Source organism: Gymnodraco acuticeps, unplaced genomic scaffold, assembly GCF_902827175.1.
Source record: "Gymnodraco acuticeps unplaced genomic scaffold, fGymAcu1.1, whole genome shotgun sequence".
Classification (NCBI taxonomy): Eukaryota; Metazoa; Chordata; class Actinopteri; order Perciformes; family Bathydraconidae; genus Gymnodraco; species Gymnodraco acuticeps.
The window spans coordinates 5,736,376-5,755,034 of record NW_022992250.1 but is presented as its reverse complement, the minus strand read 5'-3'; the positions used below and the strand labels follow the sequence as shown (position 1 = coordinate 5,755,034).

The following is an 18,659-nucleotide window of genomic DNA, read 5'->3' as shown; positions in this document are numbered from 1 at the left end:
AAATATGTTATTTGTTGTTAAGCACAATGTTACGCCCGCTTTTGAGGTGCTTGACAATAAACCTATTAACAGTATTATTACACACATAATCTATAATACTGGATGAGCATGCTTGACAGTAAACCGAGCCACAGCGCCCACTGGTGGTGCGAACACAGCCCAAAAATACCCTTTTTGCCAAGTTTTCTTTTATGGAGACAAAATATTCTTGACCAAAGCACACACATGACATGTCTGTCTTTATGGTTTAGTAGGAATACGAATATTATTAACACTAATAACATTCAAGTTAAATGGCACACTTTTCAAATAAAACCCTGAGATAGAGTGTTAAATAAAAATATAAAATCAAATAATAGTAAACTAAACTTGTATAACCATGTGATTAGACCACAATGAGCTACAACTGATGCAAGGTTTAACAATGGACTGAGGTAATAAAGTGCAGCTATACTCAGACTATAAAGGCAAACATACATCAGAGTGCTGCTGTGAAAAACATTTACAGACATAACAAATTACGCAGTGTGGTCCACTATTCAACAACAACTTTTCAAACATATCGACATTTCTATAATAAGAACCAAAATAATTCCTAATTCCAATTTGATTCTTAAAAATGAAAAAAGGCAAATGAATTCAAAAACAAACTGATCATAGGGTTAAATGTGACCTCTATGAGGCACATTGGACCACTGGCCCCAGAGCAGGCCTCTGTTCCTGCTCATCTGTGGATGTGAACATGGCAGCCACTGTGTTTTGTTGGTCTGTTGGCGAACGGGGCAGGATGCGGTGAACTGGAGGGGGCGGGGCTTCTGATCTGCACCTGATCATGTACAGTAAACATCTGGAGAACTGAGAGAAACACAGAGGAAGTGGAGGCAGCATGAAACTGATGCACCTTTAGCTGAATAAAAAACAATCTTATTTAGAAGAAGGGCAGAGGAGGGAGAAGTACTCAGATATTGTGCTTAAGTAAAAGTAGAAGTGCAAGACTGTAGGAATACAACATACTCTGTATGTAAAAGTCCTGAATTCAAAATGTTAAGTAAAAGTGCAAAAGTATAAGCATCAACATATACTTAAAGTACAAAAAGCAAAAGTACTCATTATCCAAATTGGCCCATTTTAAAATAATATATTTTGTATTTTTTTATTATAATTATTGATGAAGTAATGTGTATATCAAAGCTGGTAAAGGTGCAGTCTTATTTACTTTGTATGCTGCAGGGTAGCTTGTGAATGTTAATCCAAGTGTAACTAAAAACCTTATTTAAGTGTTGATTATATTTTTACATCAGGAATTGAAATCTGCAAAGTAACTAAAGATATTAAATTATGTAGGGGAGTAAAAAGTACACGATTTACCTCTGAATTGTAGCGGGTAGCAGTACAAAGTAGAACACAATTGAAGTAAAGTACAAGTCTCTCATAATTGTGATTGTGTGATGACAGTGTTAGGGATGTTTACAGGAAGGTGTTGTTACCTGGTTGTTGAGCAGCACATATATAACCGGGTTGATGACGGTGCTGGTCTTTGCCAGCAGGGATGGTATTAAAGTGGCGGCAGGCGACACCCCTCCCGGCCGCCCAAATGAGGCGAGCATTGCCACAACGCCATATGGCATCCAGCACAATATGTAGCCTGTCACCATGGAAACCACCATTAAAAGGACACGGCCTTCCCTCCGCTCAGCTGAGGGCCGGTTGATCCTGCTGACCTGGAGACACAGTGATTATGAGATGTTGGGCCCTGACACGCTCTCTACAGGAGTTTTTAACCTTTTTTTTCTGAGTTTGTTTGGGCCCTTTTTGTAATTGTGTGTGTCTTATTAGTTGTCTTTGTTGCTTCTTTTTTAATAGCTTGTATGTATTTTTGTAGTTGCTTTGGGTGTATGGAGTTATTTTGAGTTTCTTTGTAGTAACCTTTTCTTGCTTTGTTGTTATTTTCAGCAACCTAGTTTATTTGTCTCTTTTTGTTGTAATTGTTAGTCCCCTTGTAGACATGTCTCTGTTTGTTCTTTGTCTCCCTGAAGTTGTGTTGAATCACTTGGAAGTTGCTTTGTTTCTCTTTGTAGTTGTTTTTCTCTCTCCTTGTAGCTGGACGCACACACTCACACATAGCTTCCACAAACACTGGTGTGTTTTTTGTTTTTTAGCAAATTAGATATGTCCTTTATAGAATAGAACATTAAAAAGTAGGTAAATCAACTATTTATTTCACCCAACTTATGAAGTCCAAATGGCACCCTATAAAAAAAATGACCCAACACATATAATACACAGAGGGGTCAAAGGTCATTTTGCACGCTCACCTGTCTCTCCACCGATCGCACAGCCAGCAGGATCTTGTAACAGAAGATCATGAGCAGCAGCGGCAGCAGCAGGCAGAAGATGAACAAACAGCTGATGTAGGAGCGCGCTGTGGGCGAGCGCTGGTGCCACTGGACGGAGCAGGTGGTGCCAGGACCCTCCAGCCCGTAGCTGCTCCATGACATACAATTGTACAGACATTTTCAGAAAAGCAAAACTTAATTTTGTTATTTACTTTTAAACGAGTCACTTGTTAATATGTATTTTACGAACTAATTAAAGTAACATATACTATCCTCCTAGTTTAAGCATGCATTTGATTGAATAAGTATACATGAATTATCTGATTAGTGAAATTGTTTCATGGTGATTCTAAAGAGTGATTCAGACCTGCTCCAGCCCAGCAGTGGTGGCAGAGTCCAGACCAGTGAGTAAAGCCAGGAGGCAGCGACAGCGAGTCTGGCCCTGCGGTACTGGGAGGAGTCTGAGGGGGAGCTGTGGAGCAGCACACAGTACCGCTCAAAGGACATCAGAGAGAGAGACGCCAGAGATACTATACCTGACAGAGAGAAGAACAGCAAAGAACTGCAGCGAGACATCAAACGAGACTATCATGAAATTATTCCTATTCAACTGAGTTGAATAGGAATAATTTCATGATAGTCTCGAGTTGCGAGTTGAATCAACTCTGACCTAAATTCACAGAATGTGTACTTTTACTCCATTGCATGTACAGCTGCAGATACAAGGGTTTACATTTAACATCTAAAATAGGATGCATTCTATTGTTAAATTAGATTAACTAAAATGGGTACAACTGCACAACATGTATCTAAACATAAATACTTTAAAAGAAAATCTTCTTTTTGAAATATGAAAGTACTTTTTGATTTATTACGGATGCTAACACTTTTATTTATGGTGGAGTTAATACGATCACTCACCAAAAAATGCATTTGAGAAACCATACCAGCGGCACCCAGAGGACCCGGTCAGCCACCGGCCGCGCACGCTGGCCGCGAAGCTGAGGGGGGTCCCAAATATGCAGACGAGCAAGTCGCTGGCGCTGATGTTGATCAGCAGCAGGTTCACAGGAGTCACCAACCCGGGGAAACGCGAGAACACCATCAGCACGAGGAAGTTACCAAGGAAGCCCAGGACCAGAATAACCCCCAGGAACACGGCTGCCAAGGTGTGAACTGCCCGGGGTAGCGCACCGGGGTCCGATACGGAGCTGTGTCCGGTGCTGATGTTGTAGCTTTGCTGCAGGACGATCACCATGACTTCCTGGTAAGAATGCCTAAACCGATAAACAGAATGAACAAGTCATAAAACAAATACATTATTGCGGATTTAGATGATTGAAGGGGCCCTATTAGGATTTTTGGGGTTTCCCCTTTCCTCACCCCATGCCTGAGACGCCTCGATTGGACTACTTTGTTTTTCTCCGCTACATAGTGACATCACTAGGAAACACCTGCGCTTCTATTGGCTAGCGCCCCAACACATTGGCTAAGGGGCGGGACATCTCTAAGCGGTTGAGCAATCACAACAGAGCGGCCAGCTAACCAATCAGAGCAGAGGTGCTGCAGCACAGGCAATATGAGAAAAATAAAGACATTTTTTTAACATTAAAGCATGTAAACATGTCACAGTAGAGGCACTAAATACAAATATGAACCTGGAAATCTGCATAATAGAACCCCTTTAAGACAGAAAACACTTATTAAGCACTATGTACTCTTGAGACATGGATGAAGGGATGCAATATTTAGCTCTGTTTTTCTCACACACATATATCTGTGGGATGCTCCTAGTGTTTAAACACCCCATTGTGTTCACATAGAATACATTTGGTTTGTCTATCCATATTGTTATAAAAATAATAACGGAAATACAGACCCTCAATAAAGGAAACACTCAATTATCGTTATCATAGTTTATAGACAATAGAAATAGTTAGCTATATGTTTATTGTTTTCCCCCGTTTTCTATAGCCTATTGACATTTAAATACATAGGCAAGGCACGTTTATTTATATAGCACCTTTCAACACAAGGCAATTTAAAGTGCTTTACAACAAGGAAAGACATTAAGAATATGGCATTTAAAAACAGTCATTAAAAAGCAGTCATTAAAAAGCAATACATACATTACATTGCATTTAGCTGACGCTTTTATCCAAAGCGACTTACAATAAGTACATTCGACCAGGAAGACACAACCTTGAAGAAAACAGAATCATATAAGTACATCAGGTTTCATAGAGCCAACACATTTCAAGTGCTACTCAACATACCATCTAAGTTAATTCAATCTCTGAAAATAAAAACACTAAGAGCAGAGTTATACTACTACAATACAAATGTTGGCTAAACAAACCTCTATAACATAGTACAGTATTAATAGACACATCAAAAAGTGAATAACATCTCCAAACCTTCACAGGACCAAGGACACATTCCCACAGAGAAATGGTAAACCAAGGTGTAGAATCTAACGTTCTGTCGTAGATGACCACGACTCAATCAGACACGTCCTTATTATGTTCCTTACTTTATTCTAGACCAGATTGGAGACCTAAATAACTGAGCCAACATATCAATAATACAAGCTGTGGTGGACTGAGCTGATGAGCCAATAACACACTCAGCCTGGCAGCAGAAGCGGAAGACACTAATGAACATGTTAGGGGAGTAGGCTGCTTTTTACAAAACCAAAGTAGATAGGGTTGTGATTATTTTTATTACATTGTAATACAAATATACAGCTCCTAAATCCTGCATTACAGATTTTAACACAATAAGCCACTGATGCACTATTGTGATGCTCTATATGTTTCTTTTGTTTGAACTATCACGCTTAGGCAGAGACCTACAACATCTGTACAAGAAACAGAAGAGTAGCTGAGTTTGTTTAAAAAAAGACACTTTTGGATGAGAGTTGCAGGTGAATTTTATCTACAAATATCTCCAAGAAATTGTGTTAAGCACTTCTAAACTATACATTTACTCCAAGCCTCATTATGTTTAATTTAGTTTCTAAGTTGGTTCCACAGACAAACAAAAGGCCAAAAACAATAGCTTCATTTCTAAATAAACAAACAAACATCTCTTGGTCAGTTATTAAAAGTCTGCTTTTTATTTTATTCTATACACACACACACATTTTTTTTTGAAGTAAACTTGGGCAAGGTTCCCTCAGGTCCGGGCCAACCTTTAGACACAAATCAGCAGTGATACATAATATTTGACAAGTGTATAACTTGCATGATTATATAATTGATTAATAACTTAAAGTTCTTGCTAGTTTAATTATGTGTTTAACATTAGATAAGCTGATGCTGTCTGGTTTAACTGCATGAATAAAGTGCAGAAAAATTGGCTTTGTTCCTGTCAATGGGGAAAAAAGTCAATATTAATTAATAGGATATTCTATTCTTCTATTCCAAATGTATTAATATACAATAAAACATTTTCCAACACAATTTTGCTTTGACATTGCCATTGCTTTGAATTGGCACAGTAGGCTATGTATAACTGATTTCCCATGCTCTCTCCTACTGTATTCTGTATATCACTCAAAATGAGGACCAAAACCATCTAGATGTTGGCAGTAACATACCGTGTTTTTATTTAATTGTGATAATAATAGGTTAATCGTTTCACTTTTTGTATTTAATAAGCGAGGGAACATATCGACGCTTTAGTGACGTAGGCAGAGAACGACGTTTCCCGTAGCAACTGGGGCCGAACCGTTAACCGCAGCGGCCGTTGTACTACCGGAGCTTATCAAGGAGCTGGGGGGGGATTGTCGTCGGTAACGGGACACCTCCTCTGTCTTGTGAGGCGAAGAGGCACGGGGGCAACACACCATCGAGTCGGCAATCCCGCAGTTCCGTGCGGAGATGCTAAATATGTGGAAAGTCAGAGAGCTAGTGGACAAAGCGTGAGTAATACCGAGGAGCAGGTGGAGCACTGGCTCAACCGCTAAGTGGCTGCTAAGCTAACCGGCTAGCTAGGCGGTTTTACCCAGGCAGCATCAGCAGCTTTAGCCGGGCAGCATCAGCAGCTTTTATCGCTGAGAGAGGACAGGATACGTCACGGAGATAGCCCCTCAGCTGTTAGCTCTTCCTAGCTGGCAAGCTGCCAATCTTCAACACTGTGTTTAACAATAGATTCTCCCATTGCATGTTTTTTTCTACACCTATTCATATAGGCCATGGAAATTACAATTACAAACTCCGACTTCATTTAGTTCCAAACCACAACGAACGCTATCCAGTTAGCTGTTTTCGCTAGTATTGCTAAGCCCAGGTCGTCTCTGTGTGTTGGTGCTGCGGAATCACGCCCTTTCCCACCCTGATGCCCGCTACCTAAACCATGCATTTACCTAACATTGTTTCCTCATTGGGAAGCTAAGCATCAAGGATGGCAAGCTAATACGCCAGATAATTGTTTGTGGATAGTACTTTTCCTGGAAATAAGCGAGCAACCATGTCTCAACGCAGCCCACGATGACCCCCTGGTCCCGGACAGTTAGGACAACAAAGCTCGTCCATTAGATCATACTGTAATGGCTACTGTTGTTGATGCAGACTACTATATTTTGATTATTTCTCTGAGTGCTAGACTACATGCTTCATTGTGACGTGTGTCTGTGGGATATATAAGTATAATGGGCAGTATAATTGATATAGTCATTATACTGTTACCCAGGAGGTGGGACAACAACAGCCTACCCTCCTGTTTGTGTGTAAAGAAACTAGTAACAAGAGCTGTACAAATAATTAAAGATAACATAAAATAGAAAAACTTCCTATGTATACTTAATTCAGCTACTGAGTGAAATCTAGGTGCAATTCATTATTAGTTGCGTACTCTTCTTAATCATTTCGGGTTTTTTCCTACAGTTTGTCAAATAATTTACATTTTGGTGGTAGAGTTTTGATGTCCGTCTTAATTTCTTAGGACATTTTATAAGTGGCATACTCGTCTCTGTTATCGAAATATGATTTGAATATCGGCTTTGGTTGAAACTGTCTGAGTGGGTTCATTTAAATATACATGTACAGTTCGCAGTGCCGCTGAACTGGACTGCATTATATTGAGCGGTGTTTCTAATGCTTTTCCTTAAGGGAGTAAAGTATGACCCATAGTATATACTTCATATGTTTCTCAATGAAAGTGAGAATGATTCTGCAACACTGAGCATTCTCTCCAATAGTGTAAATCATATTGCATTTGCAGTCAAAATAATTGTAATTACAATTTTCTTCCCAAATAAGTAAGCCCTACTTGTTAATGTGCACTTGCATTTTATCAATTCTGAAAATAAGGTTAATTGCAGTGTAAGGTATACTGTGTGGGAGTGTTGTATGAACACTCAGACTGTAGTTATTTCATCTGAATACTGAAACCTTGAAACCTTTTATTTAGAGAAACTGCCCAGTGGCAAGGAGAGTGCGATATTATATATTCCAAAATAATGTTTTTATTGAAGAGAGTTTGATGAACTCTAACATTCATTTTGCCCTGTATACCTCTTTAAATACAGACCATGATGAGATAAAAACATTGGTATGGCCAACAAGGCTTCCAAGAGGAGGTCGTCCCTAAGTTCTTTCTTTTTACATTTTCAAAATCATAGCTCTATTTTCCACATTTCCTCATTTGAGACCCCACTTTCTCTGGCTGGCTTTACACTTTATTTGTCAAATTATTTAGCAAAATCTGATCAGGGAAAAATACCGGTTGATTTGCATAAAGGAAAGATAAGTGAAGAGAGAGAAGAAAGGAGATAAGAAGAGGGAATATACAGTAAAGTCGCACAGTCTGAGAGCTCAACAGAGATTTAAACGGAATAATAGATAATAATGTGCCTGGCTGGGCCTGATGAATACACTCCATTATTGATCTACCTCAATAGAGCTGGCAGCAGCAGCCTTGCTTTCCCTGCAGATGAAGAGTCACACTACTATGGAGCTCTCGCTGTCTATGTCTGTCTAATCTACCGACAATAACACAGTCAAAGGCAGCTCTTGTGATGTACAGATGCCTCTTATTTCCTTCAGCTAGGAGAGTGGCAGAGCTTATAGGGAAAGAGACGGCAAGGAAAGGTGCTGTGGAAGGAAAGAGGAAGATAGAATCAGGAGATTAAGGCGCTAAAAATAAAACTTCAAACATCACAAAATAAACTGGTCAGACTACTGCTTGACCTTTCATCTAGAACCCACCTCACCTCTGCCCACTTTGACAAACTAGGATGGCTTAGAGTAGACGACAGAGTACAGCTACTTGCAATGGGCCTGGTCTACAAGATCCACACCTCTATGGTACCCATGTACATGTCAAAATTCTTCCCAAAGATCAAGGAATACCATGATCATAACACCAGAGGGAGCTCCACAAATCATGTGAAACCCAGATTTGGCACAAAAAAGGGGGAATACACGTTTCGCAATTATGCCACATCAAGGTGGAACGCTCTTCCCACAACTGTAAAGGAAAGTGAAACTATACTTACCTTCAAAACCTCTCTTAAAGAGCACCTTCGGGGGAGAGCATTGTAAAACTGGCCCCGGTAATGGTACAAATCTCAACCTGTCGTACAATGGACAGCTTACCCCCCCCCCCCATCTATGTATATACTCGCATTTTAGACTCTGTTACTAACTATATCTGTAGACTTGGTATGTCTTAAATGTCCGGTTAGGATGTATTAGAACGAAATCTAAAATGAAAATTGTAAATAAGCAATCTGTATGTAAAAAACCACCTGTATGTAAATTTTAAATAAGCCATCTGTATGTCAAATATGTCTTAAATGACATGATGAATTGGAAATGGGGGACCCTGATGTAAACAAGACGAAAGTCTTTCTCTGGTCTGCATCCCCTTAACAATTGTATGTTTTGAGCTGTACTGTACTGTACCCAATATACAAGCTGTTAATAAACTTTTCAATCAATCAATCAATCAATCAGATTGGGAGAGGCGAAGAGGATCTGAAAAAAGAACATGATAGGAAATGAAGTGAAAGCTGTGTGGTTCACATGTTTAGTGCTTTGGCTGTGGTTTTCGGGGGTCTGTAAAGCAAGCAATGCACATCAAGAGATACACAGACAGGAACACAAACACAGCAGCTGGTGAGCACACAGAATCAAAGCGGACAGGAAGCAGGCATTGCTTATGGCGAGGTTTGGCTGTGTTTACCTCACTGTCTTACACACACACACAGATGGATACACACCCCCTGCTCCCCTCTCTTTCATGCACACACCGTCTCATCTCCCTTTTGTGCCCCGTAAAGCTGAATCATTTATTACACACAACGCTGGTGTGTCCACCTGAAGTGCAGGGGTCAGGCTTTTAGAAAGCTGTCATTTATAATTCAGGCAGCTGAGATTCTCCTTGTCTTACATGGTTTCTTTGTCTGTACGACACCTGCATAAAAGATATCTTTGTTGTTCTAATCCTCTTTTTTTTAACGTATTGTCAGCTTTAGTGTGTGCTGCATGAGTGAGGCGTTCTCATGTGTAGCACTACATCTGTGTTGTGTAAAAGTGTGTAGATATACAAATGTGTGTATTTGGGTCTGTCTGACATAAGAGGGAATCAGGACATCAGAACATTTGCTGATAACTTGCAATGCAGACTGATTAACAGTAAGATCAGAAAGCAAAGCCACAGAGTTTCACCTTTACATGTTTGAAATAGTGATGTTAATATCAAAATGTGTTGGAGTACATTTGAAAGAAAATGTTTGTGTCAACAGCACTAATGTGGTGATGAACTACTCCGAGATCGAGTCCAAGGTGAGAGAGGCAACTAATGACGACCCCTGGGGACCCTCCGGACAACTGATGGGAGAAATAGCCAAGTATGTCTCGGACACACATACACACAGACCCTATTGATATTTCATTGCGTAAGAAGATTTGGGCAATTTAGGATTCCTTTTTAATGCGGTACTCCTATTTTAAGTTACGGTAGGAGCATTGAATTAGGAACTGTTAATCCGTAATGCATTGTGGGCTAAACCCTTTCTACAATTGTCACAGGTAAGATAGTATCTGAAGGTCAAGATGTTTTTGTACTACGGGCCCCGATTACTTGACCTGATTGTGTTTTGGTTAACATGCATTGGGTTTTCAAAGCACTTTAACTTTTGTGGTCTTGTGTTTGTGTGTGTTAGATCCACCTTTATGTATGAGCAGTTCCCAGAGGTGATGAACATGCTGTGGACCAGGATGCTGAAGGACAACAAGAAGAACTGGAGACGAGTGTACAAGGTATCGTTACACTGTGGTTCGTTGGATGTTCCCCAGATGTGTCTGTGTTGTACTGTAACTGTGGTGTTGTTCTGTGCAGCTCATTTCTGTATTGTTGTATCAGGATTCATCAAAGCCGAGTCTCTGTTCCTCTTTGTTAACGAAGTCACACACCCATATGTGCTCCAGTGTTACATATCTAATTGGATCCATGTCATTCTGGGTTTTTCATTCTCTGTTTTTCTTCTGTATGTATCGTGTGACATTTTAGAGCAATGTTGCATTATAACTGAATTTGTTTCCTTCCCACACAATCAAAATACTTTAATGAAAACATTATAAATTATGAAATTGCCAAGGAAGATTGAATGATTTGGGTTTTTTTAAGTTTAAAGAAGGGACAGTTAAGTAAAGCAGAACTGATTTTTTTCTTTTAAGGAAAGATTATTTCTGTCAAAGCAATTGAACCTAAATCCTCCCCAAAGTTAACTCTTGTCACGTCTTTCAGTCCATCTCTTACTATCCCTTTCCACCCTCTACACACAGGCTTTGCTACTGTTGGCCTATCTGATCAGGAATGGGTCTGAAAGAGTCGTCACCAGCGCCAGAGAACACATCTACGACCTGCGATCTTTAGAAAACTACCACCTCATTGGTGAGTCTCTTAATGAAAATTCGTCTTAACTTTTATGTTAATTTGTTTGCAAAATAAACACTCTTAGAAAGATCAAAGTATACAGAGTTCTTTCTCCGGGGAGCATGCATACAGTGTATTCAACAAGACGGAATTCTGTTCATTTCATTGTTAGCATTCCTGCATTATAAAAAAAACAGGATCCTGAGTTAACCAGCATTTCTACCAGTCCTCCTGAGTTTTCTTTCTGTGCGTCTGTCCAGATGAGAGCGGTAAGGATCAGGGCATCAATGTGCGTCAGAAGGTGAAGGAGATGGTGGAGTTTGTCCAGGACGACGACAGACTGAGAGAGGAAAGGAAGAAAGCCAAGAAGAACAAAGATAAATACATCGGAGTGTCCTGTGACAGTATGGGAGGAGGAGGAGCAGTAGTATTAGCAGGAGGAGTAGGCGGAATTATCAAGAACTGTAAGTAATTCAGTGCGCCTCCTTTGACAGCGAATGACAAATGTGAATTAAATGGTTATAATAACTTTCCCTATACATGCTTTGAATGATGGATATTAGGGATGCTCCAATCGCCAATTTTGGGGCCCATCGCCGGAATCAGTATTGGCCGATACCTATCGCCGATCCGACCGAGTGGGCGGGGCCTATGGGGATCTTCCATTTAAAGTGATGTTTAAAACTCAGTTAATGGGGCTCATTCACTGGCGCTTCCACAAACAACATAATTATTACATTCAAATGAAGTACATTATTCAAGTTTACATTAACTTTGGATAATAACACGGGAGAAATTAGCGGAAGCGCTCTCTTTTCCTCTCTCCCCCCTCTCTCTTTTCCTCTCTCCCCCTCTCTCTTTTCCTCTCTCCCCCTCTCTCTCTCTCCTGACAGGCTGATCCAGTAATGACTGAGTGACCCGACAGTGAAGAATACATATATCTATAACTAGTTTAGCTGGTTCCAGAGGTAGATACAATAGCTAAGTGTGTTAGGTCTAACTCTTAGTGTGTGTTTTGCTCGTCCGTCCGTCACAGCAGGCAGAGCTGCAGGATTTCTGCTTCACGCGTTGCATACCGCTATTTTATTGTCATTTTCGGACACCTTAAACTACTGCCAGACTGGTGAACCATTTTAGCGAGCTTGTTTTGCCGCGCACAGAGAAAAGTGTCATGTATTTTACGTCATCATTTGACGTCATGCGATCGGCTCTCGCGATAGGCATTTTTAGAGAGCACCGATCGATCGGCAGAGAGTGAGTATCGGCCGATATCGGAGCATTCCTAATGGATATCATGTAAAGCAAACACTGTAGACATTTTTTTATTAAGTCTATACATAGAGATTTCTTCAATGATGTGAAACACAAAACTTTATCAAATATAGTTAAGCCTTGTCTGCCCATATACTAAAACCTTTTAAAACCGTCATTTTTTTGGCAAGTATTGCGGATATTATTTATTCTGTAATGTAAATAGATTAGTCAACAAGTCGATCCTCAAAAAAAATCACTGATTTAATAGTTAAAAAACATTTATTGATCAACTTCTTCCAACTTCTACAATGCAAGGATTTTCTTTTGTGTGTACATTTAAATGATATAGTTCTTGATTAAGACTTGACGGATGTCTGTAAAACAGCTCAGGTTTATTCTCTCCTTTTTTACGTGTTCTTCCTTCCAGCTAACGAGTTGGATCGGAGTAAGTGGGATGAGGACTGGGATAAGAGCAAAGGAGCTTTCCCCTTCAGCGAGAAGCTCGGAGAGATCAGTGACAAGATAGGCAGCACCATAGACGACACAATCAACAAGTTCAGGAAGAAGGAACGAGACGACTCACCGGAGAGAATCAGGTAAATGCACCCACTGTTAGTATCACCAATATCACCTCACCACGCACTTTAGATAGTCATAGCCTCGCTGTCATTTGATTTAGGCTACATATAATCAGATTTGGCTGCCCTTCACATCACATTCAGGCCTATTAGAATATATTACATTTCATTTTAGCTGAATATGAATATACCGCCCCAATCTGTGTTTCTTTATCCGCAGCTACACTTCAATTGTATCTCCCAAGGCTATAAGAGCTGGCTGTGCTTTTTCTAAAGAAGGGTTTAAAGAGAAGCTTGCTTAATGAAGCATTGATACTGGTATACTCAGAGAGACAGTCTGGGGAAAATGATGTGGTTTTTTTATACATTAAAGCATGTAAACATGTTCTGGTAGAAACCTGAAATAAATATCTACCCTTACATAACCAAACAAACACAGACATACAAAAAACAATCAATACAAAATCTCCTGAGTGCTGTTCCTCATTCGTCCTTCATGTCCGGTTGCCATAGTGACAACGAGGAGGATCGAGCATCGAGGAACGGTAGGCAGGAAACCCTTGAGTTCAAAGACGAGGAGGAAACTGTCACAACGAAGAGTATTCAGATCACACAGGCAACAGAAACAACGACGACGACCACGCGGAAACGCAGCGGAGCAACAAGCAACAAGACTCTGGACCTGGGAGCTGCAGCGCACTACACCGGAGACAAGAGCCCAGAGGTGAAAGACACACTCACTCACTCACTCACTCACTCTCTCACACACACACACACACTTAAAAATGTGGGATACATTTTGAATTGTACATTTCTAATCACTGCTTCTCTCTGCTTCTGTCTTCAGGCATCACTCAGGCAGTCTTCGAGTGGCGGCCTAGCTGACCTACTAGTGATTGACCCTTTATCCAATCAGAGCACTGCAACAGGTAAATACAAACTTTCACGAATGCAAAGATATCAAAAACAAGGGCCAGGATCTTGGTCTAGGTGTTGTAAAAAGTTGGGAGGATAACTTAATTGCCTCCTTTCTGTAAACTGATCTAAGTATTACAAAGAAACTTAACTTAATCACTTCCCATTACTTATGGATGACCTCAAAATGAAATATGCAAATATAGACAAGAGAAAAATAAAATGCTGAAATGTTGTCATTATTTAGTTTGTAAAGCAGGAAAGGGGAACAACATCACAGTACAGTGTACTTTTAGCCTTTCAGTTGGGAAAATGCTGCCATCTTTCAAGGGCTCCAATAGTTTGGCACCCTAGTGTTGTCCGATTTAAACTTAGATCAGCACCGGTACTCCTACAATTGAATTGATCCTACATGCAAACTTTCAGGTTCTTTCTGGATTATTTTTGCTGCTCTGCAAAACAAATACCTTGCACTGTACTGTAGTGTTGCTACCCTTTTTGTTTTGCTTTAAATACAAAACAATGGCAACATACCAGTGCACTGTAAAGATCAATGTGTTAGACTCAATATGTGAAGTGTATACCATTCTTATAATATTATATTAAAATATAACGTTACATTTAATCCTGCCATTAAATTCATTTATAATTGATTGGTAATCTGATCATTTAAAAGGTGGTGTACAAGTCCTGTCACTCTTTATTGGACCAGAGAGTTGTTAGTCCTTTGATTTTCTTTTCTTTTTGTATATAATGCATGTTTCTGACCCTCCAGGTGGCAGTTCAGGCCTCATTGGTGGATTTGCTGACTTCTCTTCTCCTGCAGCCTCTGCCAGCCTCCCAAATTCCACAGGTAAACTTGGTCTTCCCTCCATCAGATGCTTTTGTTCGGTACATTTTGACCGGACCAAGGGGGAAAGTTATTCATACAGAAAATTGAGTGTAGGGATATGGAGAGAGTCTGTGTCCATCACTGTACAAGAGCGTACAAAAGAAACAATTAAACTGACTTAAGATCAACTGATGAACAAAACAAATCCACAAAGCCTAATGTCAGTCACAGTTTTATTAGATGCTAGTTTATGGCAACGCCCAAAAGATTTTTAGAAAATTGCCGTACATTTAGGACAAGGTGAAAGAGTCTGTTTGTGTCAAAGCCCAAGATGAATGTTATAATAATAATTTAACATGTCTCTAATCTCCTGTGGCCAGCTGCTGCCCCATCCAATGGAAATGGGGAATTTGGAGACTGGAATGCTTTTGGGGCCAATCAGCCAGCTTCCCCCTCCGGTTCCTCCCAGCCCGTCACTGATCTGTTCGGCAGCGTCCAGTCCGCCCCCTGCTCCAAACCTGCCACCGTCCCACCTTCTGCAGAGCTCTTTGATCTGATGGGGGGAGTGAACCATCAGCTAACCAATCCACACGCAACGCTGAGCGCCTCTCAGAGCATGACTTTCTCTCTGGGAGGTGCAACACCAGGGGCGTCTGTTGCTATGCCAACAATGCCCCTTTCTCGCTCTCAACAGGTATGTATGGTTCCCTTCCTGGACAGGGACTCCTAACTTATATAAACAGGGGTGCACTTAACTTTCTTAGTGAGTTATTCAAATGAGTACCAGGGGAAAATGTTTGGTACTCAGGGCTGCCCACGCAAAGTTATGTGTTCAGCCCCTCTGTTTCGCGAACGTCGATGGGTGGGGGGGTGCGTTTTGTCGGTGGGGGTATAGTATTGTACGTTGACGGGAGGGGTGGGCGCTAGTAGAGCACACGCGTGGAACTCGCACCGGAAGTTGTGGCACAATTCCGTTGTACACCGGCTCTGTCGTCCAGTGATCGAAGCGCCTTCTGGAAATGCTTCACAAGTCCGCCGGTACGCAAATGCGCTTAGTGAGACAAGTGACGGTGCGCATTTCAGATGTTTGCCGCGCATGCATACCTGCGTACCAGTTATGTGCACCCCTGTATATAAAGATTGATGTCAGTGCACCCTTGAAGAATGCTTCTAGTTCAAATGTTCAATAAATCTAAAATAGGAATGCACACATGTATGATAATTTGGCACAAATATAATTAAATATTTAAATGTTGTCTATGCAGAAGTCTCAATATCATTATAATGGCCCACTGGCAGATGCAAACATAGACTATACCTTTTTTTTCTTCTTAAATGCACACATTCACCTTTGCACTCTCTTTGTCAATGGTTCACATCATGTGCGTATACACATCATCCTATTGGCCTTTCATATTTGAGGAAATATACATTTCTGACAAATTCCAATATTTAATTTGAATGCCTTCATCTGCTGATACTAATGACATGCAGATATCAGTTTGTCCCTAGTATGAAGTTCCAGTTTATGGCTGTTACTTGCATTCAGTTTTGAGTTCTTCACAATATGCTTTTCTTTATTTTAGAGCCTGGGAGGCTCTCAGCAGCCCTTTGATCAGCAGAAGGTTGGTGTTGGAGGTCCAGGATCGTTAGGCTCTACCTGGTCGGACCCCTCCGTCAACATCAGCCTGGACTTCCTATCAGCAGGCCTCAACCCCTCCAAGACACCGCCCACACTCAACAACATCATCCAGCAGCAAGGTATCATCTTCCAAATTGTGATTCATCTTCTGTTTGTACAGCCTGCAGATGTAAAAAAGATAAATAAATGTGACTTGACCGTTTGTCAGTTTTACTATCTCACTTACTGGTAAAACCTAGTACTAACTTCTCCCTGCTCATGTTTATGTGCAGGAGTTCCTCCCCTCAACCTGTTGTCCCAGAACTTCGGAGGACTGAACCTCAGCTCCCCGCCTCACGTGAACCCTATCAGACCACCAGCCAATCCTATGATGGCCGGCAACGCCATGGGAATGCCTGCTATCTTGTCATCGAGTCTCCCCCCTTCTATGACCACAGGGACCATGGGGATGGGAGGACTTCCTGTAAACCAAGGCATGATGGGAATGAACATGAGCATGAATCTGGGCATGGCCGCTCCAGTGATGATGGGCGGGATGGCAGGCATGGGAGTGCCAGGAGCAGCACACTCCATCAGCCTGGCCATGGTTCCTCCCAAACAGGATGCCTTCGCTAACTTTGGCAGTTTTGGAAAATGAAGGAGTGCAAATGTGTGTGTTTGAGTGTGTGTGTTTGAGTGTGTGTGTGTGTGTGTGTGTGAGGGTGCATGTCTGACATTATGAGAGTTTGAACCACAGAAGGACTGCTGTACTTGAAGAACACCTTGCATGTTTCTCTCGCTGCTTCTGCTGTCTGTGGCGAGCTGGCGACTGCTCATCATCCCCCAGCCTGTGACATGTTGATGGAGGACAGAGCACCCACAGGTGCCCCTCAACTGTTTGATGTGTGAAATGATGTCATACAGAGAGACTTAAAGAGCCTATAGTCATTACTTACCTGTGGGTGAAAAGGTTCTCCCTCTTTTCCTGTTTCATAAATTAACTACAGTATATCCCCCTTTATGACAAATCAGTGCAAACATTTACAAAGTCTTCATTTGAGTGAATCCATACTCTGGTCCTCCAGCAGAGAGCAGAGTGAGTGTATGCTTATTCTTGAGCCTTATGGATGAATTGCATTTGACTTTTTCTCCCCTTTCCTCTTTTTGCTCAGTCTTGTAGCAGTTCAGAATAATTTCATGTTCAATAAACACCAACAGTTTTATTAAAGTTTTTTAATGAGTGAAACCTTAACATGCCCAGAACAAAGGTCCCTAAAATGTTCAGCTCTTAATATTATAATGAGCAGTAACTTTCTGGATGCCTCTGTCTGATTAAAGTCTTTGTCAGTGTTTTATTTAGATTTCTACTAAAGAAAGGTTTCTCCTCTCAAGATGGGGAAAATGTGCGATAAGTGATAACCTTGTTGAATATCGCAATAAAGATATAACAAGGGAAATGAAACAGATGTGTCGTCAGTTATGCCTTTCTGCTGCTTTCAGAATACTGCTCAAATTCAACAAATTGCTTTTGTAATGAAAATAATATATAAGAAATTATTTCTAACATTCTTTTATTAAACAAATTGAACCGATTGGCACAAGAAACAATTATAATAGTTACATGTTCAAACACAGCTTTGTGCTGGTACTAAAAATTGAAATATCCTTGAGTTCGATATCAAAGTCTTCTGTTGCTGACGTTGCGATAATGATGAAACCATATAGTGTACAGTTTATGGATAGAGGGACAGGATCATCTTTTTTAATTTGAATGAAAAGGGGACATGATAATCATTATCTACAAGACTGAACGTTATCATCCTCTAAAATGTTTCCATATTTAAGACGGTGGCTCACTTCAGCATTTTTGGTCAACCTAGCAATGTACATGTAATTACAAACTGTTTTTGTCAGCAAACTTGGTAGTCTTTTGGTGCAAAGGTTGCCTATCTGCAACTCACCACCTGTACCAAGAAATAACTGCCCTTCAATTTGACATGGACATTGGAGGAGTTCATTCAATAGCTGAGTTTGAATGAATTATTTTTAAGGTTAGTTGAGAGCATGCTTAAGTGTTTGGGGGTCTTGAGTGAAGTGTGTGAGAATAGAATGAATTAGTGTGTGTGACTTTGTGTATAGTGTTTGCTGTTTGATGTGTTAACACAGCTTAGCAGAGCCTCTTGTCATTTTCTGAGGCACTGCTCTCGACCAAATCTTTATTTTGTTACTCTCAGAAG

General features: G+C 40.7%; 2 protein-coding genes across 2 annotated transcripts; one reads left to right on the top strand and one right to left on the bottom strand.

Moving 5' to 3' along the window:
* Positions 1-223: 223 nt before the first annotated feature.
* On the bottom strand, positions 224-4,769 carry LOC117540184 (pinopsin-like). Its single transcript, XM_034206734.1, has 6 exons — positions 4,754-4,769; positions 3,258-3,613; positions 2,704-2,872; positions 2,316-2,484; positions 1,488-1,721; positions 224-855 (listed from the first exon to the last, which is right to left on the bottom strand). Exons 2-6 carry the CDS (start codon positions 3,592-3,594, stop codon positions 676-678), a joined length of 1,089 nt encoding a protein of 362 aa, XP_034062625.1. The 5' UTR covers positions 3,595-3,613; positions 4,754-4,769; the 3' UTR covers positions 224-675.
* A 1,266-nt stretch (positions 4,770-6,035) lies between these two features.
* On the top strand, positions 6,036-17,884 carry LOC117540240 (clathrin interactor 1-like). Its single transcript, XM_034206826.1, has 12 exons — positions 6,036-6,261; positions 10,090-10,194; positions 10,510-10,606; positions 11,132-11,240; positions 11,483-11,686; positions 12,904-13,072; positions 13,568-13,778; positions 13,902-13,983; positions 14,745-14,822; positions 15,182-15,495; positions 16,388-16,562; positions 16,716-17,884. Exons 1-12 carry the CDS (start codon positions 6,221-6,223, stop codon positions 17,078-17,080), a joined length of 1,950 nt encoding a protein of 649 aa, XP_034062717.1. The 5' UTR covers positions 6,036-6,220; the 3' UTR covers positions 17,081-17,884.
* The last annotated feature ends 775 nt before the right edge of the window (positions 17,885-18,659 follow it).

Excerpts from the sequence above, each read along its gene's own strand:
- LOC117540184 (XM_034206734.1), bottom strand. The coding sequence starts at position 3,594 with ATGGTGATCGTCCTGCAGCAAAGCTACAACATCAGCACCGGACACAGC. Across the intron at positions 1,722-2,315 it reads TGCGATCGGTGGAGAGACAG|GTCAGCAGGATCAACCGGCC; the intron begins GTGAGCGTGCAA and ends CTGTGTCTCCAG. Across the intron at positions 856-1,487 it reads ATGTGCTGCTCAACAACCAG|TTCTCCAGATGTTTACTGTA; the intron begins GTAACAACACCT and ends TGTTTCTCTCAG.
- LOC117540240 (XM_034206826.1), top strand. The coding sequence starts at position 6,221 with ATGCTAAATATGTGGAAAGTCAGAGAGCTAGTGGACAAAGC. Across the intron at positions 10,195-10,509 it reads CTGATGGGAGAAATAGCCAA|ATCCACCTTTATGTATGAGC; the intron begins GTATGTCTCGGA and ends TGTGTGTGTTAG. Across the intron at positions 14,823-15,181 it reads CAGCCTCCCAAATTCCACAG|CTGCTGCCCCATCCAATGGA; the intron begins GTAAACTTGGTC and ends TCCTGTGGCCAG.